This window comes from Zalophus californianus, chromosome 5 (assembly GCF_009762305.2).
Source record: "Zalophus californianus isolate mZalCal1 chromosome 5, mZalCal1.pri.v2, whole genome shotgun sequence".
In the NCBI taxonomy this organism is placed as follows: Eukaryota; Metazoa; Chordata; class Mammalia; order Carnivora; family Otariidae; genus Zalophus; species Zalophus californianus.
The window spans coordinates 105,801,644-105,829,169 of NC_045599.1; the positions used below are offsets into that span (position 1 = coordinate 105,801,644).

The 27,526-nt window shown below is 41.8% G+C and overlaps 2 protein-coding genes across 6 annotated transcripts; both read right to left on the bottom strand.

Moving 5' to 3' along the window:
• Positions 1-6,702: 6,702 nt before the first annotated feature.
• LSM11 (LSM11, U7 small nuclear RNA associated) lies at positions 6,703-17,435 on the bottom strand. The gene is made up of 4 exons (XM_027605803.1): positions 16,856-17,435; positions 10,970-11,109; positions 8,983-9,066; positions 6,703-8,517 (listed from the first exon to the last, which is right to left on the bottom strand). Exons 1-4 carry the CDS (start codon positions 17,292-17,294, stop codon positions 8,107-8,109), a joined length of 1,074 nt encoding a protein of 357 aa, XP_027461604.1. The 5' UTR covers positions 17,295-17,435; the 3' UTR covers positions 6,703-8,106.
• Positions 17,436-19,068: 1,633 nt separating this feature from the next.
• Positions 19,069-26,230, bottom strand: THG1L (tRNA-histidine guanylyltransferase 1 like). 5 transcript variants are annotated; one of them, XM_027605806.2, is made up of 6 exons: positions 25,757-25,889; positions 25,021-25,197; positions 24,125-24,294; positions 23,260-23,348; positions 21,786-21,893; positions 19,090-20,784 (listed from the first exon to the last, which is right to left on the bottom strand). In XM_027605806.2, exons 1-6 carry the CDS (start codon positions 25,774-25,776, stop codon positions 20,623-20,625), a joined length of 726 nt encoding a protein of 241 aa, XP_027461607.1. In that variant the 5' UTR covers positions 25,777-25,889; the 3' UTR covers positions 19,090-20,622. The 5 variants fall into 5 exon arrangements, with proteins under 5 accessions (XP_027461609.1, XP_027461608.1, XP_027461606.1 ...); XM_027605804.2 differs by lacking the exon at positions 25,757-25,889 and adding an exon at positions 26,003-26,228 and having other exon boundaries at positions 19,095-20,784; XM_027605808.2 differs by lacking the exon at positions 25,757-25,889 and having other exon boundaries at positions 19,069-20,784; positions 24,125-24,199; positions 25,021-25,087.
• Between the last annotated feature and the right edge of the window lie 1,296 nt (positions 26,231-27,526).

Consider the following 27,526-nt stretch of genomic DNA (forward strand, 5'->3'; position numbering starts at 1 on the left):
ATCCCTAGAGATCAGGAAATTGAGGCTCCAAAGTAATTAGTGCAAGAGGCTACAATATCAAGCTCCTCCCAGGATTGCTGTATTCTGGAAATTAACACATTATCAAGTTGAAAGGAAATTCTACAAGGTGGACAGACAGCTTGCCAAACATTTTTGCCTGTGCCCCCTTTTAGGTCTCAGGGGAAAGACTGTAAGCCTTCAAGTAATCTTTATTTTTCTGTAGCTTTAGCACGTCCATAGTTTAGCCTTGACAATAGTCAAGGCCAAGAGAACGCATTCTTTCCAAGTGTTGGAGAACACTGGAAGGAAAGGGACAGCAGACTTTCTAATGCATACTGAAGAGCTGGGAAAGACCACTACGTCACCCCATCTCATCTGCTTTTTAACAAGGCTATTGGATCGATACCCCTTCCAGGGCCACACTTACTGGTGGATGAAATACCTCCTGGTGCTCACTTGGTAGCCACTATTCCCAGAGCCACAGTGGGCCTGCTGCCCTGGGGGTGCCCACCACCTTCATCCTCTTTGGAAGCCATGAAGCCCTGTGTATATGTTCACTTCCACCTAAATAACAGTATGAATCAGAAGGGACTCAAGACACTTGGAAGCAGATCACCAAACCATATTTTAACTAAACTCTCTGGTTTCTGATTAATTGGAGGGGATGACTCAGCTTTGTCAGTTTCCTGGTCAATGCCTGAGAAATTTAGTATTTTTAAGTTACAGCTAGCTAAAATAAATGCAAGAGTCAGACAGACCTAGACAGTATCCCAAATTTGCCATTGATTAGCAAAGAGATGTTGGCAAGTTACTTTCTGGCGTGTGTGTGTGTGTGTGTGTGTGTGGTGTGTGTGTGTGTGTGTGTGTGTGTGTGTGTTGTGTGTGTGTGTGTGTGTGTGTGTGTGTGTGTTTAAGATTTTATTTATTTATTTGAGAGAGAGCACAAGCAGGGAAGTGGGTGAGGCAGACTCCCCACTGAGCAGGGAAGCCCAAAGCAGGGTGATCCCAGGACCTCAAGATCATGACCTGAGCTGAAGGCATTTGCTTAGCCAACTGAGCCACCCAGGCGTCCCAAGTTACTTTATTTTAGTTGCCTCACATATGTAAGAGGGATAAAATCTTTCTCTCTTGGTGGTTGTATTTAAATAAGGTAATGCATATAATATGCTTGGCACAGGGCTGAAATGCTCAAAAATGACAGTATTTCTTATTGCCTGATCTGTCCTCTGCCCCTTCACATAGCATGATTGAGTGAAACGTGGTACAAGTTGCCATGGTCCAAAAAGGCATGAGATATAGTTTTTAATTATAATCTTATCTTTATTCATTTGGAGACCTTACCTATTTATTATTTCACATTCTGTATTCCTCTTTACTGTAGGCTTCTGAGAAATTATTTCTTGAGGTAGAGGGGACAAGGTCTTTTGAGGGCCTTGATGTTAAGTGCTATAAGAGACTTACTACCACTGCCCACTCATCCCATCTGCCCCCAGAGTCCAGCCTAAAACAATAGACTTTTCTGTGTCTACTATAAGTTTTTCTTTGACTCAGGAGCATATTTGCCTGGTCTCAGAGTGGAGACTCCATTCAGATCATGGAACCTTAAGACAGATGAAACCTTTCTTACAAGCGGGCTTCTGGGCATCAACACTGGGTGAAACTGACTTGTTTCCAAAAGTGAGACAACTGCTGAGAAACAGGGGCATCGAGACTGTTTCCCCGGGGTACTCCTTAGCCAGCAGCTGGGAAGAGGCTGGGTGGAGCTGACCAGATGCGGAGAAGAAACAAGGAACTCCATGACGTGAGACCGGTGACAGCCCCCTGAAACACGGGACACTGGGCAAGCTCGCTGTTGACCACTCTTCAAGCACATCCACTGGCTGATTGCCATCAGTCAGGTTTCCTAGGCTTCAAATTAGGCAAATCCAATATTGGGAAGAAACGTTTATATTGCCACTTGGGTTGATTATAGCTTGTTTCTCCTTGATTATCTCGGTTCAGACTGGTGAGCTTTTAACAATGAATTGTAGCCATGACTGGAGATCCAGGAGACTCAAGTCCTTCTGGGGCCTCCGGTTTAGCAGTTCTCTTTAACCCACTGCCACCTAGCGGGAGCTGAGCAGACTGAAGAGCGCTTCACTTCTATTCAGGAAAGAATGTGGTGGGGCAATAAACTTTTTGTCCTTGCCACTGGAATCCAGGAAGCTTAGGGAAAGATAATAGATATCTCTCATTCCACTGGCTTCCATCCCACTGCCAATATTTAACTGTCACTGTACATTTTAAATGTCAAGCTAGCTGACGGTTCTGCCTTTTTTTGATTAATGAGGACATTCTCATTTAATCAGAAGTCTTTGAGATACAAAACAAACAAGCAAGGGGAAGAATTAGAGCATGTGGGTCTTGCCTCCCTTCCCTCCACTGTAGTGGTCAGAAATTTCTTGTATGTCAGCTAAGCCCAGCTTAATATATTCTTTGAAAGTGGGGAACTGGGTCTTGACAGTTAACTTGAGTTTTCCCTCTCTAAGTATCAGTGTGATTTTTGTCTACCTTACCCAGGTCACTCAGTTCTAGAAGCACACAGAGGAGATCAAGTAATTCACGTGGCAAATCTTGGGGCAGTTCAACTTCCTTGTACATGCACAGAGGGAAGCTGGTGACAAATTCAAATGTTTCCGGAGCCATGTGAGGATCAACTAGTCAAATGTGGTCAAACCCTCAGAGGGAGCAGAGTGAAGGTTGATCTTAGCAGATCACGGAGTGAGGGGGTTTATGCCAGTGAGCTATTAGGTAGAACAAATTCACAGGGCAAATACCATTGCTCGGAGTTTAGAAGAGATAATTCACAATGTGGGCCAAGTTCCTTTTCTAAGCATGAGCTTCTAATACACATGGAAGAACAAAGCCACACAAGGAGAGTTGATATAGATATGTGTGCTTTGGTAAAGAAAAGGTACAAGGTTACAACAATGAGATGGCAGAAGGCTTGAAACGCATTAACTTTCTAGGTGTGTCTTCACTTGGTCATAGACTCCCATGCCTCCTCCCCTCCGTCACCCCTCAAAATCAGCAGACAAAGCAGTCAGTACATTAATACAATCATATTTATTACAGATTCCAGACTCCCATATGACACATACCTAAAGCAGAACACTGCAAACTGACGTTACTAGCAGCAATCCTCCCTAAACATGAAGAATTTAGGTGAACTTCACAATTAGGAGTAATTTCAAGACAAGATTATAAGTTATGGTTTTTCTTTTAGCAGCTGGTATATGAATACTGAAATTAGAAATACAGAGAGTCGTCCAGGTTAGCCTTGTCTAAAAAAACATTAATAAGTCACGGTGCAGAGGGGCATCCCCAGGGTTGCCAAACAGAAGGCTAATGTCTTTAGATGTCAGTAGGAAATAAGCAAATCACTTTTTAAGACACGGCTCACTACCTGTGTTACTGTCAGGACAACAGAAAAAGACCTGGACAGCTGCCCTAGAATCTAGCTCACACATAATTCAGCCAGATAATCATTTCAATACTATCCCCTAAAACTGTTTAGACATTTTCCCCCCACAGCTCTAAAAACATAACATCAGACATTTGCTCCAAAGGACTAAAAATCAAAAGCAATTGCGATGTATTGGGAGTAGCTTTTATGGCTTTCCTGAGGGACAGTTGCCATCTTTTCAGAGAGTGTTTTTAAAGCAGCACTAAGTCTGGGAGCTTATCAAACTACTTTTCATTCTAAATAAATAAAAGACCAACTGAATGTCTCAGGTGTACTTATTTCTTTTCCCCCAGATCTCTGAACCATCCAAAGCCATTCCTTGACAGATAGCTTTCATTTTTATTAGAGGAGGGTAAGAGAACTTACAAACACTTGAAAAATACTCAAAACACTCAGAGTAAAAGAGGTGCAACCCTTCCTCAGAGCCCAGGAACCAGTGACAGGAACCCCAAAGGCTTATCTAAAATCCATCAACTCAATTTACCAGAAAGTAGACCACCCACCTTTGCAATATAGGCCCAGATAAGATTTTCTTGCTTTATAATCACTAAGAAAAGCATCTGGGAGTTACTGCCCAGGAACACATAGGCTGGTGAACAGAAGCTACTGAAAAGCAGTTGATTGTAGTCTATATCTGGCACAGGAAAAGAAAAATTAAAACAGTTGCTAAACCATTATATTTATACCATGATACTCCTAGGTGAACCTTGGCCTTCCTGTAGCAACCATTTCATTCATAAAAAATACATACAAATGGGAAAGCTTTGGGGAAGCACCAGTGACAGCTAACTGTCTTTGAAGAATTTTAATTTTTCCTAAAGGCAAAAATTAAGAGAAAATTTACAGAATCAATTCTATTTCATGATTTTGCCCATGTCAGTGGCTATGGGGATAGTGCACATAGAAATACAAAACCCCTCAGCATCAAGTTAGGGTTCTATTTTTCTCTCAAGGGGTAAGTGGTATACCTTGACTTCTGTACACAGCTTCTGAGGATTAAAGACAGCTCATAGTTCATGCCTTGACAATCTCTAAAGGTACTCCTGGATAATTTTACCACAAGGAGAGATGAAGCCCCTCCTGACCCACTAACAACTCAGAGCAAGGATGCTCATGCATCTAGACTTTAATGCGAATGGTTTCTAGGCTTTCTGACTTGATATGCACCATGCACAGAGAACAAGGAGCCGACTAGTCTAAAGCCATCTGCCTTAGACACTGCTAACGCTGGCTAACCATCTCACAAATGGCCCACCATAAGATGGTCTCTGAACGGAGCATAAATGCTTCCCAAGTACTAGAACAAACAATGTAAAGCTGAAGTTCTCCTGGTGGTAGAGGCATAGAATCACCTCTGTGTACAAAGAATGGCACATGGAATCATTCTGGGTATGAAACCACATCTCCCGTTGCTCAGTGCTCCTGAGAAGACCTTGAGAAGGGCACAGGTACACCCCATGAACTGTCTTGGAAACAGATTCCCATGTCTAGAGATTGTGTGAAGAACCCAAATTGGATGTTCAAAAGTAAGTCCTATTCCTACAATTGTCCTAAGCCCAAATCCCTGGAGAATGCCAGAAACCAGTTTTGTTGCATTTCAGCTGTGTAGGGCCCCCCTCAAGTGAGCTCGTGGGGGCCTCCAGAACTCTACCATTCTGGCTGTTACTTTCTCTTTTTCTTTCCTTCTCCTGAGGAAGACTTCAGTTATTTTCATAGCAACTTATTATAATGTTCTAGGTGATGACATATTTTGAGCAGCACACAGGTTATTAGAACCAATTTTTTCTTCCTTTTGAAAAATTTCTACAATAATAAAGAAAAGGCAATAATTTTAAAAGTTGACTTCCCTGAAAAAGAACTGTCATACTTTGTACAAAACAGCACATTTACTAAATAGTATTCGTCCTAGAATAACTGTCCAAACCAAACCAACAAATGGGGGCATATGGGCACATCAGAACGATCACGTGAGCTTAAAATAATTTTCAGAGCCAGAATTATTAGATTGGACAGAAAAGTAGCAAACCAATCATTATCTGGACATATGAAAATTATATACAAACATGAAAATGCAGCATGTGTTTAAAATAAATCACGTTAGATTTAGTCAGGCACTAAAATGAATGGAAACTGATATGTTCCTTTTGATACCAAACTTTTACTTTATTGGGAAAACCTGGTATCTACTGCAGCTTCTAGCTGAGGGACAGAAGGGCAACAGAGGAGGACATCTAACAGGAAAGACTGGTAAAGAGGTAGAGGCAGGGGTGCCTGATGATTAAACAAGGTAACTATTAACTGAGGAACTGAGATTTTAGACATACTATTTAGAAGAGGATTTAGATGAGCAGATTCCAAAGATAATTGCTTGACTTTGTAACATGGAACCTCTCTAAATGTTTATTCTATCTGATATGGCTCTAAAGAGGAATATTTACAATGCATTTTAAAATAAAAACAAGTAAACGAAACAAAACATCTTCCACAATTCCCCTTTGGGGATGTGTCATTTTTAGATGTGCATTGTCCCTTTGGTACTACCATACAAACCCCTTGAAAAGTTCAGGGGAAAGGGGAATTCTTTCTGACGATGAACAGAAAAGGGGTGGGCCTGGGATGTGAGGGAAGCAGCAAAGAAACGTTACTCTTCTTTTATTGAGGATAGTCTTCTAAGAACTTCCATTGTCCTTTAGGAGAAAGGAATGGATTATGGAAAACAGTTCCTGAAGATACCATTGCCTTCTGAGGACAAGTTCATAATTATGACACCTACGGAGATGACTTTCACATGTAGCACCTACCTTGCTCATAAGACATAGAACTCTTACCAAGCTATGAAGTATAGTTAGTAAAAGTTACTCATGGCACTTAAATATGTTTAGAGACATAAATTCTTTGTCTCAGTGCCCCTGTGAGGTAGGTGTCTGATGGGAAAACCTGAGGCACGGAGGGGTTAAGTCTGCTCTCCTTTCATTGCATGACAAGCCAGTGGCCCAGCTAGCAGAAGGACCAGGTGTCCTAACTCCCTCAACATTATTCACCCTGCTTCTCAGAAGGCTTACCTAAGTTACAGAAAAATTACAGCAGGGAATTTTTTTTTCAAACATTTTAACTAGTTAGCTATTTCTTTTTTTTTTTTTTAAGATTTTATTTATTTGACAGAGACACAACGAGAGAGGGAACACAAGCAGAGGGAGTGGGAGAGGGAGAAGCAGGCTTCCTGCTGAGCAGGGAGCCCGATGTGGGGCTCGATCTCAGGAACCTGGGATCATGACCCAGGCCGAAGGCAGACGCTCAACAACTAAGCCACTCAGGCGCCCTAGTTAGCTATTTCTTATTCCCACTTTGAACATAAGTTATTCTAAAATAAAACCAAATATAAACAAAACAAAAAATCAATATTGCCTAACAGTCTGTGTCTAGATGTAGCCTATTCTGTACTAGTGATTGAAAAAGCATATATTATGATTCAAGTAGAAGTATCAGAGGGTGCTACAGTGTTCTCATTACTCAAGCCAGGCTGTGAGTAAAGTGTCCCTTAGAGATGCCACCCACTGTACTCTGTAAGAACCTCTTCGGCATGACACCAGGGAATAAAACTACCATTCCTGTTTCATGGAAATACCATTCTGAAAGTTAGTCTACACAGGCCAGCCCTAACCGGAAAGGGAACTCTCAACCATGTGATGCATACGTACTACTGAGTTCCTGCAGAACTCTTTGAAGCCAGATATGAAGGTCATAGTCACCTGCCATAAAGCTCATGGAACAGTTCACACTACATATACAGAAGGGCAATACACTGGGTACATGCACTAGCACCATGCCACAGAAGTGAGAGAAGGACAAGAAGCCACCTCGTGAGCATCTTCTAGTCCCATCTGGCTTGCCATTCTCAGAAGCTACCTCTACTAAGTGGGGAAGACTGCTGAAGTCCTGTATCCCTTTAAATAATGAGAGGGGTAAAAGAGAATATTCATTGTTGGTTGCTTTGAGCATACCAGCTATCCAAATTTTACTCTTTCATAAGGTGGTAGCTTTCTTAGTTTTATAGATTTTCAAAGGTAATAAATTACATTTCTTGATCAAAAGAGAATGGTGTAGAGCAAAATTCCAAGGTCAGTTACAAGTTGGGGGTACAAGACTACAGGGAAATTTATATTGCTACTCTTAGAATCAAATTCATGAGTACTTAGGGCACTAGCTTTTAGAAATGAAATCATTTTTTGAGGTGTTTTTTCCCTCCCATCCTTTTAGTATCTGTGGGATGAATTTAATTCATACCATGACCCCTAATTCAAATGAAGATTTGATATTTGGTTTGAGTGTCTAAACTCGAGCATGACACCAAATAAGATGCATGTTGTTTCCTCTGTACAGCTTCTGACTTGATATTAATGCAAATACCCACCCTCCTAAGGCCTGTGTCCCCTTGAGGGAGCTCATCTTCCAGAGGGCTGGAGCTTGGCTCTATGCTCTGCACATGCAGGACCAGAGGGAATCATTCCAACTCAGAGTTTCACTGGGATACTATTATACAGCATAGCAGCAATTCATGCATTTTATTTCTAAAAACCAAAGCTCCAGTGAGGCCGAGCTGGTCACTGTGCAAGATGAACCAGGAGGACATTCTCGCCTCTAATGAAAATCTGATTTATGTGTCGAGTGAATACCTGCTGGTAATCCACTTTGGGCTTTCGCTTTTTCTTACGGGGCTGGCCCCTGGAAAGGGTGGTAGCCCTGGAAAAGGTACCTCCTGCACTTGACCCTTCTGTCCGTGTAGTCCTCCCTGACATCTCTGACCTGGACTCCTCCCTTGCAGACGCCTGCAGGGAAGAAGGGACGGAGCGGGAGCGCCTGCGTGAGCCCCGGTCAGTATCTTCTCTTCCCCACACTGAAGCCACCTTCCAAGTAGATGTCTGGGAATATCTGGACAGAGTGGAGTCTTCAACTGCAGACTTAGAATCTGCTTCCTTTCTGGAGGAATCTTGAAGTTTTAGACGATCAAACAGCTATAAGGAAAGCAATCATAAATATCAGCCTTCTCTTTAGCCTTCAACATCCCTCTTTCAATATAGAAAAAAACACCAGATTGCTTAATTAGGTTTTATAGACTCCTTGCTGTGCAATTTTTAAAAAGTTAGTAATAAATCATCTGTGTGTAGCCATAATACAGATAAATCAATAATGCCAAGAGAAAAGGCACCTGCTTTTTTCTGTGGTATAAAATGGAAAGACTTTTAAGGTTATAAGAGGTAACCTGTTGCTCAAATACTATGCAGGTCAAAAGCACAGACTCATTTGTGATAAGCTGAATGCATGAGAAGCGAGACTAATGAAGATCTTGGTCCAGGCATACATAGTGGACAGCAAATGAGCTCTCCCACTAGGAAAACCTGTTCACCAGGCTCAGTGATCTCCATTTCTAAGCTTGGAAAGCACACTGGGTACTCAGGAAGTCAGGGGAAACAGCCTACCCTAGTGAGAGTCAATGAAGAATCCCGCTCATACGCTTTGCCTAGAACAGGTTTTCGGTAGGTCTCATCCACATCGGTAAGTGCCTAGAGAAACAGCCCAAAGGAGAAAAAAATTTGGCAGAATTAAAAATATTATTTTTACAGCTACCAGGAAAAAATTTAAAAAGCAGAATAAACATCTCATTTAGCAGAACGAAACTTAACAAGTGACTCCACTCTTGGGCAGAAAAAAATGGTAATACCTGGCACCCTGAGTAAGATTTCCAAGCTGCTACCACCATACAATATGGGTTTTGTCTATGGTAAGGGGCCTTTACAAATGCTTGGTAGAGGTTCTTAAATTTCAGTGTGCATAAGTATCTAGGAAGCTTATTAAAATATAAATCCAAAGCTACTTCCTAGATATGCTGACTCAGTAGGTCTGGGATAAAGCCCAGGAATTTTCTGTTTTAACCAGAAACTCCATGATTGTGATGTAGGATGCCCCTAGGCTGCACTTTGAGGAAACACTATTCTACTGCTTCTTTTCACTCCTCATTTTCTAGGTCTTATGACAACAATGAACTGGTATTAACAACCAGGGTTATATACAGAATTGTTGAATTTTTGTCTCTGAGAGATAAACCTCATAGGATAGCTATTTAGGATCAAATGAGATCATGTATGATAAATAAATTTGAAAAGTATAACTCACCCTACAAATAAAAACTGACAGGATCATTATTATGACTATCATAGCAAAGATGTTCTCTTAAATACTATTCCTTCAAAGGTAAAATTTTAACAGTAAAGTACTTTTCCCTACATTTTAGATATAAGAAAAGTGGGCCTCAGAGAAATTATCTTGCCTCGAGTAACACAACTACCAAGTGGTAAAGCTAGGATTCAAATCCAGGTCTTCTGATTGCACAGTGGTTGAAAACATGATTTTAGGAGTCAGAAAGACCTGGAATAAAGTTCTAGGACCTCCACTTACTAACAGGGTAATTTGGGCCAATCATTCAGTATCTCTAACCTCAATTTCTTCATTTGTAAAATGGAACAGTAGTAAACCTCATTCATTGAGATAAACCCTTAGTACACTATCCAGCAAATGCTAAGTGCTTAATAAATGGCAGCAACTACTATACTCATCTAGGAGAATGCATGGATGAAGATAAAACACAGGAAAAAGAAAAGTTGGAGATGGAAGACCATATGAAAAAGAAACACCAGAAAGCCTGGTGTTTCTATTTTAACTGCCTCATATTGTAGTTGTGCTATAATGTCTGTTCACGCCTACAAATGTCTAGTAAGCAGGCAGTAAGCCTCTAGGAGAGTGGGGGCGCATTTCCTTCATAAGGAAACACCATATAAAGTACCTTACTTATTAGTATGCCGGCTTCCCCTCTATCTTCATCTATCTTCCCAAAACTGTAGCGTGAAAGTTCCTTTCTGAAATTTCTGTACCTAGTACTGGTAAAGTACCAGCCAAAGTGGAAAATCAGTAAGTATTTTGAAATGAATGAAAGAATGGTCAGTAGGAAATTGATATAAAATTACTAAACCGCTGAAATAAATAATTATTCCTTATGGCTGGGTTTCTTAACCACAGCACTAATGACATTTTGGACCAGATACCTCTTTGTTGTTGGGGGGCTATCTTGTGTATTGTAGGATGTGCAGCAACTCCTCTGGCCTCTACCCATTAGATACCAATAATACCCCATGCCACAGTTGTGACAATTAAAAAAATGTCCCCAGACATTGCCAATTATCCCTAGGAAGGAGAGAAGGGCAAAACTACCCTGGTTGAAAGCCAATGCTTTAAAGAAAAGGAAGCAATAGAAAGTACTCTTTTGTTGTTGGCCAGGAGAATGCAAAAATTCTAGTTCTTCTGGGAAGTTATTCTATAGGTTTTCCTAAATAAGGTTACTCAGGTCATTTAGACATAGAAAAGATTTAATCCCTAGGAGGTTCTCCAACCCCTTGAGAAGGGCTTAATTACCATATTCCAGAACTTGTCAAATGCGACGAGAAAGCCTGTACAGACGCCCCGAAGACCCTTGAAAGTGCGGATGTGAACATTCACCTTCACTCCCTCCCGGATACAACGATGGAGCTCACCCAGAGGGCTGCCTTCATGCACTGAAACAAGACAAAAACAGTAAGCATAGCATGAACATCTGCTCTCATTCCCAGAATTAACAACCAAGACCACCCAACCATCTCCAGCAACATTAGGCAACATGGTGCAGTGGCAACCTCACTATGGAAACAGGAAGGCCCAGTGGGCAACATAACTAGTACAGACAACATACACTGAAATAAGGCAAGATTCCACCAGAATGGAGATAAAGGGTACGTTTGGCTATCACCCAAATGTTTCACTACTCGTATATCCTGCGTTCTATGATGTCATTGATTCTAAGATGCACCATTATTTAAAAATGTTTTTCTGGGAAAAACCCCACATTAAATGTACACATCAGCAGCAAAATTCTTCTCAGTTTTGTATCTGGGTAAGATAACTTTTTAAGACTATTTATTTATTTGTCAGAGAGAGATAGAGACCGTGCAAGCAAAAGCCAGGGAAGTGGCAGGCAGAGGGAGAAGCAGACTCCCTGCTGAGCAAGGAGCCCGATGTGGGGCTCAATCCCAGGACTCTGGGATCATGACCTGGGCCAAAGGCAGAAGCTTAACCGACTGAGCCACCCAGGTGTCCCAAGACAAGTTTTTTAAGGATAATTCTCATGAACCACATATCCAGCTTCACTCTTTACCAAAAAAACCCAAAACCAAACAACTTGTTCATATGTTTAAAGGAAACAAACAATGTAACACACCTGCCCTTAAATATGTGCAGTCCTCTAAGAGAGAATGAACTTTTGGCCGCCCATCTGAAGACCCTCCATGCCTAAGCTCTCTGGAGCCACTGGATTCCAATGTACATCATCTTTAAAGTAGAAGTTAGAGACCTGGTTGCATTCCAAGCCTGGCTGATACAAAGGCACCTGCTAGGCATTAGGCTCCTATGAGATTGCTGATAAGCATCACATAAAAAGAGTAGGACAATTCATGGGAAGAATGCTGGGACTATAAACTGCAGTCTTTACTATGATGGATCTTTTTTTCAGAGCTTGGGAAGAGGGATGAATTTTATTTTTATTACTCCACGTAAACTTAGCCTTCACGATATGATGGCTATACTATATAAAACCTTCCAAAAGAAAACCACATGTGCACACACACACACACTCTTACACTCACACTCACACATACACAGTCTCAGTCTTTCCCTCCCAAGTTTGCAAGGCGAAAGTCTCGAGATTGATTATTGCTATCAATAGTAAACACAAAAAAGATTTGTTTTCTTTCTGGTGGCATGAAAGACAACAACAGTCCTGCACTCCAGTCTGAATGACTGAGCAGGTTACTCTGTACCTCCTTATCCCTCACTCATAGGTCAGCTTATAAATGATGGCACTGATAAATTAATAAAAGAAAATCCTCTTTGAAGAAAGTAACTTAGCAGATGAGAAGCAGGAGTTTATTTCAGATTGAAAATTTAGCAAGAAGGCACAGTTGAAGGCAGTGTGGCAGAAACAGAGGCCTTGGAAAGGAACATAAGCACCTTGGTCTGATCTTCATCATCTACCCTTGCTCTAGCAATAGAGTATTTTGAAATTCTTTGAATGTTTGAGTAACTTTTTCTCCACAAGTCTGAGTTTCCTTCCTTATTCATAAAACGAGGTTAAGACTAGTTATCTTCTAGATTCATTTCAGGAATAAGTCTCTATAATTCAATTTCTTAGAAACTGATCATATTGCCTGAATCAGTTTCTTTGGCTATACACATTCCCTGCTTCCCCTCACCCCTGCATGTGTTTCCACCAACAGTGGAAAGACCATTCTTTTCTTAAACACCATTCTTTTTCTAACTTGTAAATGAATAGAGGTACTACTTCCCCCCACCCCCGAGCCCCCAAACCAGAGAAAAACCACACACACACACACACGGTAACAACAGTTTCCTTATTCTGGTTAAACAAATGATAAACTCGGGTCTTTCAACTCTCATATCTGTACTTTTCTCTTTTTTTTTTCCTTCCAAAGATTTAATAAGGTGTAATTCCAGGAATCACCTCACTCCTTGTGCGATCAAAAATATAACACTAGCACCACCTATCACAGCAAACTGCCAAGGCAAAAATGAGCTCCACATTCTGAATCAGAATGCACATTCTGATCTCTTTCCAGCAGTCTGCATAACAAACTCCAAATGGATATATGAGCCAGTCTTCTAAAATTTAATACAACAAAAAAACATATGCCTTATCTTTGAAGATTGTTATTCTTCCAGATCTCCTTCTCCATTGCCACTATTCTTAGCCCCCAACCTTCCAAAGCCAGGTCATTCTTAACTCCATTCTTCTCCCTACTTGTGGCCACACTAAGCTCAAACAATAGATTCTCAATAACTAAGACATACCCTTTCCTTTCTCCTTCTCCAATCAATAATATAGTCCAGAGCCTTATCAGATGATTGGCTTATTATCTGTCTAGTCTAGTCTCCCAGTTCCCCTCACATCATCCCTGACACCATCATTATCATCAATTACTGAGCACTCGGTATGAGCCAGGCCTTGGGGTAAGTTTAACTTTATGCATGTTATTTTATTTAATCCTCACAACTTTAACACATAGATACTATTATTTTGCCCCACTTTATATATGAGGAAAATAAGGCTCAGAAATGTTTACTTAAACAATTTCTCAAGGTTATTTACCTAGTAAACAGCTGAGCCAACACCCAATACAGGCAGGGTATATATACATCCTGACCTGAAGTTTTTAATTATGACAGTCTAAAACAATAACCACAACAATAATCTACAACAATCGCAGTGACATTTAAGATTCATTGAGAATTTCCCTACATGTAAGAGCTATGAATGGGTTAACTAGCTTAACTAACAACTAACAACTGTAGGTAGATACTATTACTGTCCTCACTTTACAGATGAGGAAACGGAGGCCCCAAAGAGTTTAAGTGACTTGCCTACTGTAAAACAGATAGAAAGTGCAGGAGCCAGTGTTCAAAACTAAAAAAGCCAGCAGTCAAACCCTTGAGTCTGTGGTCTACACTTCCCCAAATACACTTTACCACTAGAAAGTAAGTTATTAGAAAGGTTGCCCTAAAAGTTTTCTCGCTTAAGAATATACACGATGGTTCCCACTATCTATCAACAAAGTCAAAGAGAAACTCTTTGGTCTTCAAAGTGTTTTTAACAAATCCTTCTCTGGACCCAAATTCAGTTCTCATTGCTCTAGACACACACCTTTCTGCCTCACTTATGTGGCACCCTCCACACACCATTCTTAAGAAGCAAGCAAAGAAAAATGAGACTTTAGAATGTACTCCCCTCTTCCCTTACCTGAGATTAGCATAATTGCCCTGGCACACAGGCCCTGGAGTTGGACAACCCAGCATTAAGCCTCAGATGCAAACTAACTAGCCATGTGAACCTGGGCAAGTAGTTAAGCTCAGCGGACCTCATTTGTAAAGTAGTATCTAAAAGTAAAATAAGATAAAATGCATCTAAAGGGCTTGGCAAGTGCACAGCACTTACCAGCTAAATAACAGTAGCCACAATTAGCAACAATAAAATTGTCTCTTGACTTAAAAAGGGGCATGAGAGAACTTTCTGGGGTGATGATTTGTTCTGTATCTTAATTGTGGTGGTAATTTCACAACTATACATTTGTCAAAACTCATTTTAAAGGGGTGAATTTTGTTATGTGTAAATTATACCTCAATAGCCTATTAAATAATTACTGTTATCCTCAACCATGCACTTCCTTAAATTAACTTTGAGACCTGAAGCCAATCTCTTCTAGGAACTCTTTCTGAATAAATTTAATCTTCACCCTTGCTTCTGTACTTTTCTTGCTTTCTTCCTTTTTGTTTTTTAAAGATTCATTTATTTATTTTAGAGAGACAGAGAGTGTGCGTGAGCAGGGGGAAGGGCAGAGGGAGAGAGAGGGAGAGAAGCGGATTCCCTGCTGAGTGGGGAGCCCAAGGCAGGGCAGGACTCAGGCTGAATCTCACAACCCTGAGATCATGACCTGAGCCTAAATCAAGAGTTGGACGCTCAACTGAGACATCCAGATACCCCTGTACTCTTCTTGCTTTCTGAAGCTCATCAGTTCTCTGTGATGTCTACCCATCTCTATCATGTACACTCAACTGTTTCTAGTGATGTGATTAAAATTTTCAATGCCTATGGCACATTCTGAGATCTTGATTCCAGGCATATATTTAATTATTGGAAATCAACAAAGCTGGTTTTCATGCTCTGTCATACCAATATAGCAGAGTGCTCCATAGGTAAAGCTAAAACCACTCCCACAAAGAAATATGTCTTTCCCTTGACAATCTCTGTAGCAAAACAACAACTGGCAAAACGGAAATAAATGTTACAATCTGACACTTGGAGTGCATTTCCAAGATCTGATAGTGGCAATAAGGTCTCCCAAACTGCTCTTATTTTAGGAACATGCATACTTTATCTTTGTGTTACTGTTGCACAAGCAAGCTGGCGGGCACCCTAGCTTTGGAAAGAAGGCTTTGGCATTGTGTGTCACAGTAAATGATCTGACAAAGATACATCTAACAGCACACAGCTTTTCAGGATGTTTCTCTCTTAATAAACACGTCTAGGAATGAAACAAAATATTCCCTTGCTTCGGACAACCCTCTATTCTAAAAACAGTGATTTAATAATGTTACAATTTAGCTATCAGGATACAGATGCTTTGAATGGCTAACTAGGTCATTGTGTTCACTGGCAGATGTCAGAAATGCTTGCCAGATGACAAAAGACATAACCCTGGGCTGTTTTTACTCCATTTGTTTAAGACCTAACTCACACATTAGCAACCTTCCCTGTTTACAGCTTTACTCTAAGGATCTATTAGGAAGCTCCAAGAGATTTCCTTGTGTCATTTACACCTTCAGAACTTAAAATAACCCGTGCATATGGTAATGTTAGCCTGACAGACACACTCCTGCACCCATCCTGGGAGAGTGGCTGTGAAACAGTGTCTGGGTTTTAGTGGCATTTGTCCCTGCTGCATTCCAGCACTTGTGACTTGGTAATGCAAACATATGTGTATCAAGACCCAGTAGCCCTTCTCCTATAAGCACCCTGGAAGGAGCTGTCACTTAATGTGCAGGGGTTATGCGATTATGTTCCCTATTCTAACTGAACAGATAGATCTCCCCACACTCCGTCCCATCATCCCCAATCCTACTAACCAAACACTCTCCTTTCCTTAATATTGGCTGTACCCCTCCCCTCTGGCTGTGGTCCCTAAGACCTCTCATCACCTCCGCAGATCCTCCCTGTGATGTCCCGTTTCCGGGCCCCACCACCTCTCCAGGGCCCCACCACCTCTCCAGATCCCCATCACACCCGCAGACCCTCGTTGCAGACCCTTCTTCACCTCTGTAGCCACTTCCACGGACCCAGCTACCTCCGCGGACCTACACCCGTTATCCACGCAGACCCCTCCCGTGGCTCCTTATAACCTCTACAGCCTTAGCACTCTCCACCCCCACCTCCCCGCTCAAGCAGACCTTTGATTACTCCAGAAGACCCTCCCCACGCCCCCATTATCCACAGGACTCAAGCAGAACCTCCTCACGGTGGCGGATTAGCTCCGCAACCTTCACCAAGACCCTCCCCCTAACGCGTGCGAACCTGCGCCAAGCCCCTAGCACCCTGCAAACACCCCGTGGGCCACCACCTTCCGGGCAGCCGGCTGGGCCCTCGTCCCTCCCCCCCGCCCCCCGCCACCGCCCCGCCCCGTCCTCCCCCGCCGGACTCACAGGGCATTCGCGTGAGCACGTTGCGCGGCGCCTTCCTGCTCCGACCCGGACCCCGCCGGCGCGTCCCGGCGGCCCCGTCCCCTTCCTCCTTGGCCACCATGAGGCGACGGAGGCGCTGGATTCGCTCAGGGTCTGGAGCGGGGGCGTCCTGGCGACGACGGGTTCTGGCTGAGAGCCCGGCGACGGGGACCCTTGAGCCCGCGGCCGCGCCCCGCGCTCGCCCGCGCCCGCCGCCCCGAACCCCGGTCCTGAGGAAGCTCTCATACTCGGCCAGGTTGTTGAAGCAGGGTGCGTTGGGGTAGGGGATGGGCGGCAGGCGGGGCGCGTACAGGGCCAGCAGAGGGTCGAAGCTGTCAGAGCTGACATCCAGCCGCGGGCTGGGCGGGCGCGCGGGGCTCCCGGCGAGAGCCGACCTCGCCCCCCGCTCCCGCTCCTCCATGTTTGAAAGGCCCGCAAGCCGAGGCCGATGGGAAGAAGGAGCGGAGCCGCCAGAGGGCGGCACTGCGCAGCCGCAGCCTGGGGTTGCACTGCGCCGGCGCGACCGCCGGAGGGCAGCATCTGTTCGCGCTCAGCCCCGCCGGCCCGCCACAGCGCTCGGAAAACAGATTATAATCTGTTTGAACGCAGTGTTTCCCCATGTATATCATTATCACTTAGGGTGTTTGGTAATACTCCAGATTCCCCGGGGGTGGATCTTGGAATTGGCATTTTAACAAGCCTCCCTAGGCGTTTCTCTGCTCTCAAACTGCAGTACACTCCTAGCTAGAGCTGATGGGAAGAGGCTGGAAGAGGGCAGTCCCAATCTGCTTTCATGCGAGTCTCACTGGGGGTTAGTCTACCTGGGCTCAAATTATTTCGCTTCTTTGGGTCTTTACATTATCACCTGAAATGTGATAGAAATACTACCTAACCTACAGAATTCTCCTAAGAATGAAGAGATACTGCATAGAGAGCATATAAATGCTCTATTAGCTAGTTAGTATTGGTTAAGTAGACAATGAAACTATGTTAGCTAGTATTGGTTAAGTAGACAATGAAGGATGGTTGGATCCCAGTCCTCCATTTCCGACACCCTATGCAAAAAGTAATTTGCATTAATACCACAGCGACCTTAGTATTAAAAAAAATTAATTGTATCACTGATTTTCCGAGCACTGCTTAGGCAAGTGGAGGAAACTAGGAAAACAGCTCTTGGAAGCCAGGATGATGAAGATTTACAAGACCTGGTTGTACCACTTATTTTTTTAGCATGAACACAGCATCTTCAGCAAAACATTTTTGCTTTTTGATATTAAAATGAAAGTCTATGCAGAAGGCCAGATATTACCCCCTAATCCAGCACAGCCAAGATGTTTCCAGTTACCTACAAGTCATACAAATCACCTTCCTTGCCACCACTCTCCCAAACTATCAACTAGTGTTAATTCTATACTAGCTCTTTCTTGTTTTAACACTTCTTTAAGCTTTGGAAAGCCCAAGAAAATGCTATTCTCTACCTTAGAAAGCAAGACGAAAATTAATACACAACTGTGAAACACTGGAAACACATGCTGCAACAAAGAAAAGCCATCAAAAGGGGTTCCTAAGAGCACTACGGGTTTAGTTATGGTAGGACTATTAAACATCTATTGCTTTGCTCAAAACTTCTGCCCAAACAATAAACAAAGCTGCAAACTGCTGCTAGTTCAATGACTAAGTGTTCGTCCCCCTATCTTATGACAAAATTGAGCCTTGGTAGTATTACAGCACCCACAGGAAGCACATTTCTTTGGGTGGTTTTGTCCTGAAAGTCTGTACTTTAATGCCTATGTTTAAATTTATCTATATAATTGATACCTATATAGATATAATTTATATAAATTTTGACATATAATGCTATCCATTTACTTACCATTATGTTACACTGGCCAGTCAGGAGCTACATTACCTTATTGCCTCATGTGGCCTATCGCAGTATACTGAGGGCCATGTTGCCCAAAGTGCCATGTATCACCCACCATAGGCAGCAGAAGCCTTTTTGGTTAAAAATCCGATTAGCAAACCTCAGATCTTCACAGGGGGAGAGGTGGAGGCTGGAATAGCACTTAAAACAAGCATTCCAAGTACATTTTTGTATGCAGAAGTCTGTGAATCACTGCTGTGATGAAGGTACATTTATCCTGGCTTATGTAAAGACACATATATACAAAAGTTGGATTCATATACTGTATTTGTATGAGAAAAATAAATGAAAAACTACGCAAAGGGTGTTGAAACCTTTTTTCTTTCCCAGAGATTTTATCAATTACCAAACAAGTACCAAATTCTCTCTTCCTGTGTAGTAAGAACAGGAAGGGAAAAAAATGATTCTGACAGATGAGGTATCAATTAGTGAAGGAGGAGACCAGCCGTTGCCTTCAAAAATACATTTTCTTTGTGGCTGTAAATTCTGTAATGCAAGGCCAGGCACTAAAGTGTAGGCTGCCGCTCAATTAGTTTTTTTTTTTAAAGATTTTATTTGTCAGAGAGAGAGCACAAGCAGGGAGAGCAGGAGGCAGAGAGGAAGAAGCAGATTCCCCGCTGAGCAGGGAGCCTGACTCGGGACTCGATCCCAGGACCTTGAGATCATGACCTGAGCTGAAGGCAGATGCTTAACTAACTGAGCCATCCATGCGCCCCTTAAATAATTCTTAATAGAGCCAAATAATCTTCCTCTGAAATATGAAACGAGGACAACAGGCAATGTGAGTTCTCTCACCACCTATCCTCACTTCAGAGGGGGGACCCCTGGCTTCAGAGGCCAGCAACTTGGCAATGTGCCATTACTGCTGCCATTCTCTGCTGCTCCTCCCCCATCTACACTGGCCCATCAGCAGGTGGAACTATTAGGTGTCCAGGACACCTGCCAGTTGTGACCCCAAGGGGAGTGTTGACCACTCTGCTAATTCAAATGTCAGTGTTCTGATTACATAGAGGCTACCTGAGAATCCTTTTCAGGAAGTCCAGCAGGAAGGTAACTTTTAAAACAAGTATTTAGAGGACACGGAATCAATGTTTTTTCCTCATTATTCATTCATCCTCACACTTTTTCTCATATACACATTAATTCTCTTTCTTTTTAGAAAGAGGTAAGTGGCCTTGAAAATACCCTTGGTGAGACAATGATCATGCTGACAACTCCACAAAATCAATCTATGGAATGTTTACACAAGGACTTCCAAACTACAAATTTGTTCAGCCAAAGATGCCAACTTGGAAACTAGCACAAAACCCGGATTCTCCCTGGAATTCCTGAATTCAGAGGCTTTGTGCAGCCACCAACCTATTATTTATCTCCAGGTCAAAGTACACGGGTAGGAAAGGTGAGATTTTCAAGGTTAGTGGATTTTGTAGTTAAGAACAGGTGGTTGAGAGTAAAGTTTGGATTCATGTTCTATCATAGGTGGAAAAAGCTTGACAAGTTTTTATAAGACTTATGCCACAATCTAAAAATGATTCATTCTGCAAGGCATAAAACAGTTCTTGCTTTATAAAAATAGCACCACGATTAAAAAAAAAATGCACTTCTACAGAAGGAACCATGTTCCAACATTGTAAAAAAAAAGTTCTACTTAAAGCAGAACAAGATAACCACCCCTGTCCATCCCTTCTTTCCCTATTCCCTTTCGAACCAGTCATGTGTCACTATTGGCACACTGTTCTTGGTAGTAGGGATCCCAGGGCACCTAAGGCCAGGAGACTTAGGGGGTTTTGCATGGTTAAGCATGCCAGGGCTAAAAAGCAAAGCATCAGCTGTCTTCATCTAGGATCTCTGGATGTTCCTTCCAAAAAGCATCCCCGATTATATCGCAATATAAAGGCACCGGCTTTGTCCTGGTTCGGGTCACCGCCATCTTTTTTCCTTCCATTTCTGCTGGCAGTGTAACTTCTTTTGTTGTGACTTCACCCACCTATAGGTAAAAGTTAAAATATTGACACTGTTAACTGGGTTTGGGAGAGAAGAGGGGGATATACGGGAAGTTTACTTTTACTTTATTTACTCCTGAGTGATATATATTTATCAGGTAGATATACAGGTACACATATCTCAACATCTATGAATTTGTTTACAATTAAAAACTTCTAAAAAGTTATGTTGCTATATTCTGAAAGGAGATCTTAGGAACAAAGGAGTGATTCCATGTTCCTTATTAGCAATAACTTTAGAATTAAAGGTATTTCTGCTCTCTCATCTGCATGAAGAAGTATCCAAGCCTGTGCTAAAGAGCAAATGTGCTTTAAAAATACTAATAAGCTGAAGCTGCCAGTGGGATGACTAATTCTTAAGGCACCATTTAACACCTGAAAACATTCATTAAAAAGAAAAACTACATGGAAGGAGATAAATTTAGAGAAATCATTATGCTCAGAAGCTGGTACAGAGGGAAAATATTGGTGGAATTAAGAATTTAGGTAAATGTACAGACTTATTACAGAATATTTGTTAAGTATGAATATCCGGGGACTCTCCAGAATATTCTGCAAGTGACAGAATCCTCATATACAACATCTTTTATTGCCTCATATTATAGTTGTCATGGGATGGATGGGCTATTTAATGATACTATCCAGTGTGGAAGAAATGTTCTTTGAATGCAAAAATCCTTCTATCTGCTGTGTACCCCTTTATAGGGTTTTATTTTGGAGAGCTTAGGACCCAGAAAAATAAGTGTACTAATTCTAAAATCTGTGATGCCACTTAGACCACAAAGATCACTAGCAAACTGACAAAATTAGTGCTGACAAAAGCAGCATCCAAAATAATATATAGCATTTCATTTTTAAAAAGATCTAATTCCTGTTAGTGACTGGAATCCCATCTGCACACATGTGGTAGGCCAGACAAAGCTTGGGATGGGCACAGGCTTTGGTCTTTCTGACCTCCACTTTTCTTTGCACAAAACAGCATTACCTTTTGCCATATCAACACAGTCCCTTTCCTATACATCAGAGGCTCATGATTGTAGTTGATGTTGAATTCGGAAAACAAAATCTCATTCTTGTCTGCTGCAAGAGTTCCCTGAGAAAATAGACAAAAACAGATTTTCATGTCTGCTCTCTGCCCTAACCCTACCTATCCATTCCACCCTCTATCTAAATTTCCACAAACAAATCAAAAAGTGGAAGGGTTTTATCAAACCTCTTATAGATACTAATGAATCTGCATTTTAAGAGCTGTTTAAATCTTATTTAGATGTATAAATTCAAAAAATTGTCTTCTGTAGCAAACAACTGGCTTCAAAAGTCACAACTGTGACAGGGTGACAGGAACTAGCAGTAAGAGCACCTGTTCTGTACCACATACACTATGTTATCTTAGTTGACCCTCACTACCATCTCCATTTGAAAGAACAGAACTCTGAAGCTTAGAAAAATTATATAAATTGCCTAAGGCTAAAGATTGCTTTCATTCTTCTAAGAAAAACCAAAATCTAAACTCGTCTCTTCCAAACTCTGGATAAATCTACCAGTATTCCTATTAATGGTATCTGTAAATCCTCATCATCATCGTTAATGACAACCATTTATCATGTAATTACAACGTACCAGGCGCTGAGTTAGGAGCCGTTACAACACAACACCTCATTTCAGAGTTAGTCATCCTACAAGCAGCGCTGTCATCTAATGATGAAAGCCAGTGTTTATTAAAGTACTTACAATGTGCTTCGTACTATGCTATGTGTTTTACATACATCATGCATCACGCCACTTAATTATCACCATAAACCTATGAGGTGGGAACTATTATTTCCTGTTTCACCTGGGTGGCTCAGTTAAGGGACTCTTGATTTTGGCTCAGGTCATGATCTCAGGGTCCTGGGACTGAGCCCCACATCAGGCTCCCTGCTCGTCAGGGAGTCTGCTCAAGATTCTGTCTGCCCCTCACCCTGCTTGCTCACACTTTCTCTCCTTCTCTCTCTCACCAATAAATAAATCTTAAAAAAAAAAAAAAGAACCAAGGCAGAGAAGATAAAATTAAACAGAAGTCCCTGAGTACAATTATTGCATTCCCAGAGCCTCTACTCTTACCGATGCACACACCCAGCAGGGAATGGCAATGATGAAGAGGCCAAGTGGGACTGATGAAAAAGAAGAGCACATGCCCCGTCTAAAGAAGGCAACCGATAGGCAGCCCCGGCCAAGCATTACCATGTGGGAAGGTAGAGCCAGTATCACTAATTCCATTTTCCAACTGAGGACACTAAGTCCCAGGGAGAGACAGTAACTTACCCACAGTCACAGAGCAAGCAAGCAGCAGAGCTGCTACTAGTTTTTTTATCCTCTCAAAACAAAGCAGCAAAGAGAGCTTTAAAAGAATGCAAAATGCCATGGGAGAGTATAGAAAACCACCCCCAGCTAAGTATTAATGCAGTAAGATCTTATACCTGTAATCTCTCTTGGGCCTGTACTGGTGTTAGTCCAGACTGTTGTACAAGTGCCCAGAAAACTGTATTATACAGATTATTGATGTGACCTGTGAGAACAGAAAAGCACTGTTTATATATACATAATCTTTATTCAATATTTGCACTTCAAAGAATATTAGAACTCTACCCCTCTTAAGTAGAGAGATCACAGAGACATTTAGTGGTGTACCCAGAACCATACACTGGGAACATGGCGGGGGGGGGGAGTGGTTAAGTATAAACAAACTTATTTCCTAAAAGTTTTATTCTGTCATTTCAGTTATGCTTTACATAAACTGGTTAACTTGAAAATTACACTTGGGAGTACTTCCAAAGTTATTTGATTTAGATTATTCCTAGCACTTTCCCAGTTCTTCTTCTGGGAAAAGCAAGATATACCAAATGAGTAAGTCTCACAAACATGTCGCCATAGTCATGTAAGGCAGGGGTCAAAACTCAAATCACCCACTGAGGCCACCATGAATATAAAAGCATAAAGCAGAGTAGATGACCCCTGGAGAACGAGAGAGAATGGTAGAGACTATGACACATTGGCTTCTGTGTGTGTGTGAAGACAGGAGTCACTGCCCAGCACAGGTTATGTCCAATACTAAGTCTGAATGATGACCTAGTATTGCCAGGTCTTCTGATTTTCCCAAAAAAACTGGAAAAAGGAAGTATTTACATAAATTTCCCAATTGTTCGATTGTTTTCAACTAATTAAAAAAACCTGAAATATTGCATTCTGAACAAAATACATATGCACCAAAACTGAACCAAATCACCACCTCTAATGTATGGAATTGGTGGTTTTAACTACATCTGTTTATTTGGTTTTACTTACAATCTGCTTGCCGCCAACTGAGGTAGTCCTTTAAGGTCTGGTTGCTAGGATACACTATGACTCTTCCGTCAAAGCCTGGGGGATACAGAAGGGGCTGGTCCTCAAAGTAATCTCGCCAATAAAACACATAGCTGGAGGCGAACTGGGAAGCCACGTGAGTCATGAACTTACTTGCAAAAGTAAGGCACATTGGGTGGAGCAAGAAAAGAGAAAATGCATGATATTAATTCAAAACCATGACAGGACCTGCGGGTGCAACAGAGTGATTACACAAACTATTCAGCAAGCCAACAGATAAAATGTGTTGGGCCAAGAAAAACTAAGCAGTCTGCCCCTCTCCAGTCCTATCAGTAACTTACTAATACCAAATTTTTCTCTGTAGGATGTGATGTGAATTTCTGGTTCAAGAGGTTTTTGGGTTCTTTTAGTCTTGGAAGGAAGGGAACCATTGTTTTAAAAACATACCAATTCATTATATGCTTTGTTTTCTGTGAGAGTTTCAATATACTGCCAAATGAAAAATCTAATTTGTCTATTTTGAGATCCTCAATTAAAAATGTAAACAATACTGTAATGCACATATAGGCTGTCACTGGCTAGAGCCAACCTATGAATCATTAATATTGTAATATTCTAATGGTTTCTGTTTCTAGTCTTAATATTAAGTGCCAGATCTATCTAGAAGCTAAGGTGATGAGGAATGGAGGGGAAAGAAACATAAAGAGGCGTATGTAATGTTCAAATATCAGACAAAGTACAACAGTCTAAACAGAAAATAGACATTCTGCAGTTGCAAATACTGCAGACTCTATCTGCAGTCTGTAAGTCAGAAATTAAAAAGAGCAAAAGCAAAGGCTGGTAGGAAATATTCTGAAGGAGCTAGGCCATGGAATTACCTCGCTCTTCTTTTAAACCAATTGCTTTTCCGCTTGAACACAAAGCTGTACTCATCACTCTGTCCATATGCAATCACAATATCCTCCAGTTCTTTCATTACAGTCTGGGCACATTTGGTCATTAGGTGGAGAGCACGGCTGTCATTAGGTTTTGCAAAGTTGTGTTTCTCAGCAAACCTTCACAGAGGGAAGAGAAGAGGGAAACGGGCATGAATGGAAGAGAGTTTGTCCTTAACACCAGATATCAAAAAGACTGCATACAGATGAAGATATGTAAAGTGCTGTGAGTCTACTAGCCACAACCTGACTCATTTCCTTAAGAACTCTAGTTTTTTCCTGCCCTGAGAAAAAGGAGTATAAATGCTAAGTCTCCATTCCCTTTTCTGTCAAATGGAGATAAAAGTATACTTACTTCATAGGGCTGTTCTGAAGATTAGAGAGGTAAAAAATGTAACTACGCCTGGCTCCTTGGAAGTGCTCAATAAATGTTAGTTACAATAACCATTATTAAAATAACACTTTTAAGAATTAAATTCCCATATTTCTGTTACACTTCTCCCTTTTTTCTGACTCGTTTCCTCGAGTCCAGTCGATGGAGACAGTTACTAATAATGAAACAAAAACATACTGTAAAGTATTGCCCACAGCAAGACCTAAAGAGGCCTCTGAACAGTCGGCCCTCAAAGACAGCTAACGAAATAGCCAAGCATTTGGCTAAAGAGATGAAATACTGCACCAGGGAGTGACGTTTTCCATCACGGCTTGCTAACAGGTCTCTGCTCACCGGCACGCACTCGGCCTCAGTTTAACTACTCAAACCAGCTGGCGTTCAGGCACGTAGTAGCCAGCACGTCGGGTGATGCTCAGTGCCGCGCGCTCATTGGCTGCCGCGTTATCCGGTAACCGTGAGCGAGGCGGTAAGCGGTGTCTGAGTCCCAGAAAGCGCGGGCGCAACATGTGGCCGCGAGCCGCAATCACTCACCGATGGAAATTCCTGCCGTCCAGCCGCACCACCACCCAGCAGTGGGCCAGGCAGGTGTCGTCAGCCTCGAAGTTCCGCACGTACTCGAATTTGCTCTTTGCCATGGTAGCCCCCACCTTCAAACACCGTCTCAGAGTGACGGAAGTACCGGCCCAGAAATCGCGAACTTTAACGTTGCAAGAGGGCCACATTCGCCCCGCGGAAGGTGAACGACCAACAGAGCCCCGCCCCGGAAGTTCCGCTGTCTCTTAGTGGCCGCTCTAGCCATAGTGGAGGCCGGCATCTCTCTCGACTCTCCTTGTAGTCCTTAATCCACTTCCGAGGGTGGAAGGAGGGTTACAATCTTCCTTTCGCTCTACACACGATTTTTCGCTTTTCTCCTCCCGTCGTGCAGCAAGTCAGCCTACGAAGTTATAAAAAAATTCCTTTCTGACCAAGTTTGAAAGTTTAGTTGTGATTTTTTTTCTTCCTAAAGAAGAAAATGTGGAATATACCGAAAAATATAAGAAAATACTTCCTATCACCCCTCTCCTTTAGAAGCATTGTGGATGGTTCCTTCCAGTCTCTTTTCTCTTTGTGTATCTATGTTTACACAGGGAACACATAAAATTGTAATCATACACCTATGTAATTTGTATATTTTTCCACTTACCTTGAGCACTTTCCAATGTTATTAAATATTCCGAAGGCCGATTTTAAAAAGAAAAATGGGCTCTTATTCGAACACATGGACGTACCAAATTAATTTACTCAACTTTTTCACAAACACCCAATTTTTTATTTCTTTTTGCTGGTAGATAATAGTAACATTAAACCCTAGTATTTTCATGGTGCTTTATGATTTATAAAGCTCTTTTGAATTCAGTACCTACTTATTTTTTTTACCCTCACGAAAATTATTCAAATAATATAAAAGAATATATGATGAAAAGTCTCTCGCTGACTCCTAACTCTGTACTTCAGACAATCGCTGTTACTAGTTGCTTGTATATCCAATCAGGGATAGAGAGATACATATATCTACATCTATATCTATCTCTCTCAAACTACTTCAAAACAACAGGAATAAAGGCAGGATGGGAATGTCATGGATTTATGCCCTGGCTCTGCCACTTACTAGGTGACCTAACATAAGTTACTTTTCTCTCAGATCCCTTTGTTACGTGGAGACACCAATTCCTCCCTTGCTTCCCTCTAAAGTTAATGTGAGCATCAAAGGACATGATGGCTGCCATTTGTGGTATGGATATACACACACACTGATAAAATAATATTCCAAGGTGATGTCAATTTGCAACCAAGATCAGGAAGTACTTAGAGGGAAAAGTTAAAAAACACCAACAGGAAATAATCACACAAATTCACAGTGTGGGGTCTTTTATAAGATTACTAACCTGACTTCTTAAAAAGATAAATTTCATTAAGAATAAAAAAAAGTGAAATGAAGGAAGGATGGGAAAAGGTAGGACACTGTTCCATAATAAAAGGGATTTAAGAGACAAAAACCAAATACAATGTGAAAAT

Excerpts from the sequence above, each read along its gene's own strand:
- LSM11 (XM_027605803.1), bottom strand. The coding sequence starts at position 17,294 with ATGGAGGAGCGGGAGCGGGGGGCGAGGTCGGCTCTCGCCGGGAGCCCC. Across the intron at positions 11,110-16,855 it reads CGTGCTCACGCGAATGCCCT|TGCATGAAGGCAGCCCTCTG; the intron begins GTGAGTCCGGCG and ends GTCTTGTTTCAG. Across the intron at positions 8,518-8,982 it reads CTTCATTGACTCTCACTAGG|CTGTTTGATCGTCTAAAACT; the intron begins GTAGGCTGTTTC and ends CTTTCCTTATAG.
- THG1L (XM_027605804.2), bottom strand. The coding sequence starts at position 26,193 with ATGTGGCCCTCTTGCAACGTTAAAGTTCGCGATTTCTGGGCCGGTACT. Across the intron at positions 25,198-26,002 it reads GACGGCAGGAATTTCCATCG|GTTTGCTGAGAAACACAACT; the intron begins GTGAGTGATTGC and ends CCCTCTGTGAAG. Across the intron at positions 20,785-21,785 it reads CTGTGTTGATATGGCAAAAG|GTGGGTGAAGTCACAACAAA; the intron begins GTAATGCTGTTT and ends TTTTACCTATAG.